The sequence below is a fragment of the Antrostomus carolinensis genome, unplaced genomic scaffold, assembly GCF_000700745.2.
Source record: "Antrostomus carolinensis isolate BGI_N321 unplaced genomic scaffold, ASM70074v2 scaffold18299, whole genome shotgun sequence".
NCBI classification, from domain to species: Eukaryota; Metazoa; Chordata; class Aves; order Caprimulgiformes; family Caprimulgidae; genus Antrostomus; species Antrostomus carolinensis.
Window position 1 is genome coordinate 3,153 of NW_010336612.1, and position 8,270 is coordinate 11,422.

General features: G+C 48.2%; 1 protein-coding gene across 1 annotated transcript in view; it reads right to left on the reverse strand.

Annotated features, from left to right (window-relative positions):
- The window catches only part of LOC104530373 (tumor necrosis factor receptor superfamily member 21-like), a gene marked incomplete at both ends in the record, with an annotated part of 8,756 nt that extends 696 nt beyond the window's left edge, over positions 1-8,060 (reverse strand). The window contains one exon of the mRNA XM_010174936.1: positions 7,795-8,060. Within this exon, the coding sequence (XP_010173238.1) occupies positions 7,795-8,060 (266 nt within the window). The remainder of the gene's footprint in view (positions 1-7,794) is intronic.
- Between the last annotated feature and the right edge of the window lie 210 nt (positions 8,061-8,270).

Here is an 8,270-nt window from a genome sequence, read left to right on the forward strand (position 1 = left end):
CATCAGCCCAGCTTTGAGCAACCCTGCTTGGGTTGGGTTTTCTTGTCCCAACACAAACACAACTCAAACAACTGCTGTTTTGTTTGGGTTTTGGTTTTTTTTTTCTCTAAAAAAAAAGGGAAAATTCAGCAGGGAGCTGGGTTCAGAGAAGCAACATCCACAGTGGGTGGCTGTACACCCTCTTGGGACTGGGGATAAATTTAGTGCTGAGGCCATAGCAACCCTGCTTGGGTTGGGTTTTCTTGTCCCAACACAAACACAACTCAAACAACTGCTGTTTTGTTTGGGTTTTGGTTTTTTTTTTCTCTAAAAAAAAAGGGAAAATTCAGCAGGGAGCTGGGTTCAGAGAAGCAACATCCACAGTGGGTGGCTGTACACCCTCTTGGGACTGGGGATAAATTTAGTGCTGAGGCCATAATTTCCCAGATTCCCTGAAAGATGGCGCCCAGCTGACACCAGCCCTAGTCCCAGGTCTCGTACACCTCCGGAGGGGATGCAGTGGGAGAAACCCCTGCGTGGCCAATGCCGTGGGTGGGTGCAGGGTGGTATCAGCAAGGGATGCTCTCACTATTGTCCCCACAGGTGCAGGGAGGATCCACATGGATGAGCAGCTTCATGGCACATGTGGTGTTTTGGGGGTCCACCTTCAGAGTGTACCAGATCTTGGAAGATGAAACATGACTGCCTGGGCCATGAGGTCTCATTGAGGTGGAAGAGAGATGCAGTGATGGCCTGCATGTGCTACAGAGCAGAAGGCAAGCCCTTTGCCAGGATGGGAAGGGCACAAAGGTGCTCAGCACCCTGCTCAGCCCATGTCCTTCACCTCACTGGACAGGTTTCAGAAGAACATGACACCACCTCTGTGGTGGAGCTGGCATCCCTCAACACAAGAGTAGCTCTGGAGAAGAGCTACTCAAGTCAAGCCTCACACAACCCAGAATGGGCAGTTTCAGGTCTGGGGAGGGTTTAGACTCCAGGACCAAAACACAGCTATCCATGGATGAAACAACTCATCTCCACCAGCCCCAGCCATTTGTGAGCCAAGTGCTTCTCCAAGCAGGAGATGGTGTCTCCATGAGAGCTCCTGGTGGCTTCTCTTTCCTATGGAGAAGCCACCAGGAACTTCCACTTTTTCAACTCAAGCCACAATGAAGAGTTGATGAAGTTGTGATGATGAGTTTCCAAACTCAACTACAGGCTGATTAAGTCAATACCAAGTTCAGTTTGTTCTGACCCCATCATCTTCTAGTTTCACTTATGCTCCTGAGCCCAATATACTGCAAATACACAGACACATGGAGATGTGGCTATCACAGCAAGGAAATCTCAACCATAATCACATCTACTATAAAGCCTATATGTTTGTGTTTATATTATTTATGTTTGTAATACTTTATAAATTATTACATTTTTGTTTATTGCATGTTCTCCAGCCTGGTTCAAACTCATCCTTGGTTTGCCAAAAACCAACTCATGGTTTAGAGCAAACCTGGAGAAAAACAGTGATGCCCACTCCAGCAAAACCCAACCAGACCTACCCCTTCCACAGGGCTCTTGCCACTTTATTCCACAGCTTTGTGCCTTAAATAAAACCTGATGCAAGTCCAGAAGGAAAAATTACGTGCAATTCTGTTTTTTTCCTGGCTGCCTGGGCATTTCCCAGCCCTCGGACCACAGGCCCCAGGTTGGGAAATCCACCCAACAGCTTCACCCTTGCTCTGCCACCCACGTGTGAGGTTAACGTAGCACAAAGCTAATTGCTAATTACTGGGTCCAGCCCAGTTCTGCTTTGCCAAAAGAAGAAATGAAAGGGATGGGCAGGAACTGTTGGGGGCTGGATTTGGGGAACACTGCTCCAGGCTCTCAACCCACCCCAGGGTTTTGACCTGCAAAAGAGGAAGAAAAGGAGGCAAAAGACACTGCCACAGCCACGTGCCTGGACATGGGGCTGCTTTCACATCCTCTTCTCCTCTGGCAACCCCCAAAAACCCCACGGCTTTACCTCACATCAGACCCAGCCCTGACATATCTGCTGATTCATGGGATTATCTGCCACATGTAATTAGCCACGGACCTAAATCTCCTCGGGCTTGGGGCTGCAGCCTCCTTCTCTCCATGTTCAACTTATTAATTATTTTTTTTTAAGCTTTGCTGAGGCTGCACTGCTGAACACCCTGAACAAGGCTGTTTGCTTCTCCTTCATCTATTCCCTGAAATATTTCAGCCGAGGCCAGCAGACCCATAAATAAAAAGATAAGAGCTGAAAGCATTGCTCACAGTAGGACACTACAGTAGCAAAGACGGCCAGTCATGCCAACAACACCTCAGGCCAGCCTGGGTGGGCACAAACACCCCTTCGATATCTGCAAAATGCTGTTATGCACCCCAAAAAAAACCCCATTACCCAGTGCCTGCACCACACTGAACTCTTCTGCTTTTCACCCCAAAATGGAGAATTGCAATTTTATGGAATTGCAATGTTGAAGGCCAGGTTGGATGAGGCTTTCAGCAACCTGGTCTAGCAGAAGGTGTCCCTGCTGATGGCAGGGGGGTTGGAACTAGATGATCTTTAAGGTCCCTTCCAACCCAAACCATTCCATGATTCTAATTTGCTGGGATGGAAGTGAAAAAAACTCTCCCTCTCTCCCCCCTCCACCCCCTATTTTTGTTGTTGCCAGCATCAGTAATTTGGGGTGTGCCTGTGCTCGCCCAGCAGCGCCTGAGCTCGCAACCCGCTGCCCGGCCAGCCTGCCTGCAAGGGGAGAGATTTTGCAAACCTCGAGCGGGAGAGGTGTTCATGGCTGTGGCCAACCTTCAACAGGAACCCCGTGAGTTAAATACACCCCAAAAAAAACACCCCACAGCTGCTGCACTTGCCGTATGTTCTGGATCAGCTGTAAAAAAAAAACAAACAACAAACCAAACCCCCAGCAAAGCGATTCAGAGGGCGATTCAGAGGGCTAATCGCGTTTTAACCTGAATTCATTCAGCGCGATGCAAACCCAGCATAATCTCCTGCAGCTAAAAAAGCCGGGGAGCCTTCAGCAGAGCTGCTGCCTCCTCGAAGGAAAACGTTCCTGCCATGTGCTGTAGCACTCCAAAGGCTCCTGTTAGTTCCCCTGTTCCTATCAAGGGTTGTAAATCACAGAATCACAGAATGTTGGGGATTGGAAGGGACCTCGAAAGATCATCCAGTCCAATATCCCTGCTGGAGCAGGAACCTAAATGAGATCACACAGGAAGGCATCCAGGTGGGTCTTGAATGTCTCCAGAGAAGGAGACTCCACAACCAATATTTGGGTTTTGGAGCCCGAAAGGCTGCCGGGGGAATGGGGCACCAGAGGAGAGGGTAGTTTTGCCTCCGCAGGTTTCACAGCCTTAAATCTCAACAGTTTTATTTATTGCATTTTGTTTTGACCTTTGGGGAAGACATTTGCTTTTTGGAAGTCCTGAGATGTATCTTGAGATTTCACACAGGAATCAGGGCACATAACAGCATGGTAATTTGCATGAGTCAAAACTGAAAAATTCCAAAATATTGTCGTCTTACAAAATTTCAGATCCAAAGCAGATCTCTACTGAATTTTTGTTTTCTTTCCACAACAGGAAAAAAGCAACTGAACAAAAAAACCCAACAAAACCTCCATGGAAATCTACTTCAAAAACCCAAAGCTATAAACCAAACTCCAAAATTGTGTAGTTGAAATGAACAGAACCTCCCATGATGTGCATTTTTCCCTCCTTATTAAGTATTTACTTGTAGTAAGATGAATTTAAATGTTGATTAATTCAGGCAACATGAAAGACTTGGACAACAGACAATAGACTAGATAAAGGATTTGGGACAAGGATGGGATGGCAAAGGGAGGCTGGCTGGGTTTAGGGTGCCAATTTGCTGTCTGAGAGCTATGTCACCCAGTAACACTATTTCTACCTACGAGATGGGGGTGTCAGTGCTTTCTTATGGTACATGGGGAGAGATGGGAGATGCCCATTTGCACCCAGGGATGCTGAGCAAGGGCCAAAGGCATCACAGATGACACAGCCAATCCTGCATCCCTCCCAGGCTCACCTAGGACACACCAGCATGTGTTGGAAGCTTGCTGTGGCTTAGGTTGCCTCAAGGGCATCATGCTGTTAGCCACAGGGAAGGACACGTGTTTACACTGCTTATCACAAGGGGTTGGAAGGGACCTCTGGAGATCACCTAGTCCAACCTCCCTGCCAAAGCAGGTTCATCTAGAGCAGGTTGCACAGGACTGTATCCAGGTGGGTTTTGAACATCTCCAGAGAAGGAGACTCCACAACCTCTCTGCAACAGTGAGAAGATCCTCTCTCAGTCTTCTCTTCTTCAGGCTAAACAAACTCAGCTCTCTCAGTCTTTTCTCAGAAGAAAGATGCTCCAGCCCTTTATCATCTTTGTAGCCTCCGCTTAAGTTCCCTGTCTCTCTTGAACTGGGGAGCCCAGAACTGGACGCAGTACTCCAGATGTGGCCTCACCAGGGCAGAGCAGAGGGGAAGAAGAACCTCCCTTGACCTGCTGGTCATGCTCTTCTTAATACACCCCAGGAGACCATTGGCCTTCTTGGCCACAAGGACAAATTGTTGGCTCATGGTCAATTGGTCATCCACCAGGACTCCCAGGTCCTTCTCTGTAGGGCTGCTTTCCAGCAGGTCAACCCTCAACCTGTCCTGGCGCCCGGGGTTATTCCTCCCCAGGTGCAGGACCCTACACTTGCCCTTATTGAACTTCATCAGGTTCCTCTCTGCCCAACTCTCCACTGTGTCCAGATCTTGCTGAATGGCAGCACAGCCTTCCAGTGTACCAGCCATTCCTCCCAGTTCAGTGTCACCAGCAAACTTGCTGAGGGTACAATTATGAGATTCCTCAGTTCCTTCACAGCATACACAAAAAATTTCTCTTTTTATTATTTTTTATTTGTTTTTTCTTTGCAAGACCAATTTCTGCTGGGTCAGTTGCTGGAGAGGTGCAGTGCAGCACCCCCACCTCTGCCACCAACGGGGTGACCTGCTCCTTCAGATCAAACTGGTTCTGTATGGAGAGAAACCATCTCGATCTGTCTGCATTTGGACAGACAAACTATCGAGAGCCAAACTTAGATTAGCTCTAATTAAAGACTTTCCAAGCAGCACAGATTAAAAGAACCCCAAACAAAACAACCTCAACACCCACCCCTGGCACTGAGCAATCGGCTCCCCTGGCTGCTCATGGTCTCTAGATCGCTGCGATACAGGTCAGCCACCGGCACGAGGCTCCAGGGCTTCATTTTCCCTTCCACAAACTGCTTCCCACAGCTTTCTGCATCCCTTCCAGGGCCACTCCATCACCACCCGCATCCACAGCATGGGAGACAATCCAAGGAGAGGAGGTAGACAGGTTACAGCAGGTCATACCTCCCAGAAACACAGCATGCTGCCATGATGAATCTGCACCCCGAGGTGCTTATGAGCTTCATCATCCCTCATGTTGCTTCAGCGACTGGTTGAGGACCTTCAGGGCAGAGGGACTGCACAGGAATGGCCAACACCAAATGCTGATCATGAGGGATACTCATTCAAAAAAGCCCAGAGGAGGAGAATGTGTCAGCTCAGGTGAATTTTTAAGAACACCTCCTCTGCTCTACCAAGCCCTGTTTCTCAAGCGGACGCACCTGAGCCACATTTTGAAAAGATCAGCAAACCAATTTTACCGATTTCTAAGAAAGTAAGTGAGAGCCACAGGAGACCACCAGGCTCCAGGTTCTGCTGGACACTGGGGAACACAACACACTGTTTAAATAAAACCAGAGAAACATCCTCCAGGAGAGCTGGTCGGGAAGCCCAAAAGAAGACTTGCCTACAAGTATCCATGAGATTTGCTCTGGAGCATCTGCTCACTAGATTTTCAGAGTTATGGGCACACACAAGGAAATCGCTTGTGTTCACTCCATCGTTGGGAGTCCACCATCCCGATGGGTTGCCAAACCCCATTCTTGAAGCTATCATCACTTGCATTTTTGTGCTATTTGAGAAGTCTTGGCCAAAACAGCACAACGCTCAGGAGAACGGAGCACTGCACAACCCACACCTGTTCGTTAGGTGTTGTGCTGATGAACAAGCCCCATGTTTTATCTGATGTCCTAGCCCAGCGCTTTGCTGTAGTATTCAAAGTCAAAGCAGTAACTAGGAGGACAGAAGTTACTACCTGCTCCAGGAGAACAAGAGGAGAATGTGTCCTTCTTGGACATTGCACATAGTGGAAACTTTAATTCACTTGTGCAAAATCATTATTTTCTCTGCTTCTCTTCTTTTCCCAACTCTAACTTTATCTCAGGCTTTTTATTTTGTTTTTTTCCATCTTTGATATAAAGAAAAGAATATCTTGGAGTATGGTAGGAAATGACTCTTCTTTTCCCAACTATAACTTTATCTCCGGCTTTTTATTTCATTTTTTTCCATCCCTGATATAAAAAAAGAATATCTTGGAGTATGGTAGGAAATGAGAAATGCTGCTTAAGGACCAGGAGCTGGAAGGAAGAAAACAGCAACTGAACAGGAGCAGGAGCAACTGGGTGGCTGGCAAAGTGAACCTATCCAAAATTTGGGCAGGACACATGGGGCAATGCTTGGCACACACCTGACTTGGGGTCTCTCAAAAACACAAACCCAGGACTTCTGCTAATGCATTGAAACCCATGATTTCACACTGTGGTTATGAGGGACCAAGATGTTCAGCACACTAAACAACATCACGTTGGATACGCATCATGGTGAAGGGACCACAGTTCCTCTCACAGGGGGAAGCTCGGAATAGTCAAAGTGGGATTTGTGATTCCACTGCCCTGACAAATACTCTGCCCACAATCTTTGCTATACATGAAGGTCCACCTCGCCAGGACCCCACACCAAGTGCCCATGGAGGTTTGTAGGCACTCACCCATTCCCCTTCAGGTCTGGGTCACTGCCAAGGTCAATGGAAGACATTTCACCAACTGGTTTAGGGGGAAGAGCCCTCTTTCAACTACCCCCATCTCCATCCATGTGTTGTCCCATTGGCTTCCACATTCAGAAGAAGTCCCATCCATCAACTTTATGAACACTTCCAGAAGACCACTGAATTATCAGAGCCAAAACACCGAAAGGACACTGACAGGTAAGGCAGAAGTGGCCAAAACAAACCGCAAAGGTCACCAAGGCATCTTCTGATGACTTACACCCAGCTCAGACCCTGCTGTAGGATATTCTGCAGCAATTTATTTATTCTCCCAAGATACAGGACTGTTTGTTTTAAGGCCAGAGCTGCCGCAGAAGGGAAACAACTCTGGAGGACAACACACATGGACCTTCATATTACCAAGTCACCACTCTGAGGAAGTGATTCGCTGCTCTAGAACATTTAGTGCTCAAGGATGCTCGGCCCTTCTACAAATTCCTGGAGATTTAGTAACAGCATTTAAGAACAAGTTGAAAGAGGGAGGATTTTTCCTCTGCCTCTCCAAACACAAAGTTTTCTTGGTGACCTTCAAAGACACGTGCAAACCACAACACACGGGACCCAAGAGCTTATCAAAACTCCGATAAGGTTTTAAGCAAACTTTGGCAAAGCTTTGCTCAAAAGCAACGTAAGGCTTGGATATAAGCCCTTGAGGAGCTCTGGGGGTTGATGGAGTCCAGCTACTTAGTTATTTGCTAAACTTGAGGCCACACCCAGTTCCCATCCACCCACATGGTTGCCATGGCCAGACAAGACGTGCAACACATCATATGAGCATGCAAAGCCTAGTCCATCATTACCGGCGTGTTGTCCTCCATCAGACCTCGGATCTTCTCCACCACGTCGTTGCGGCGGTGCTGGCGGAGGGCACTGATGAGCTGGGCCAGGCTGGCCTCGGGCCCACGGATGGTCCAGTGCTGCAAGGCGGCATAGGCGCGCTCGTGGTCGGCCGCGTAGCCGTTGGAGAAAGCCGCCACCTCACGCTCGCTGGCATTGCACAGGAACTGGTAGATGTCCTTCCACTGGCTCCCCACCTGGGCTGCCACCAGCTTCAAGATGTCGATGCCTGTGGGGCAGAAATGTTACAGGTGAGGCACAGGGGTCTGCAGCCTCCCAATGTTGCAGATGTAAGCTTTGGCAAAGCTTTTCCCACCTCCAAATAGCCATGCTTTGCTTTGCTTTGGGTGGCCTTTGTTTGCGCTTTTTATCATTATTTTTATTAAAGACTTCTCATGAGTCCAGGCTGCAAGGAGCTCTGCAGACAAGCAGCACCCAT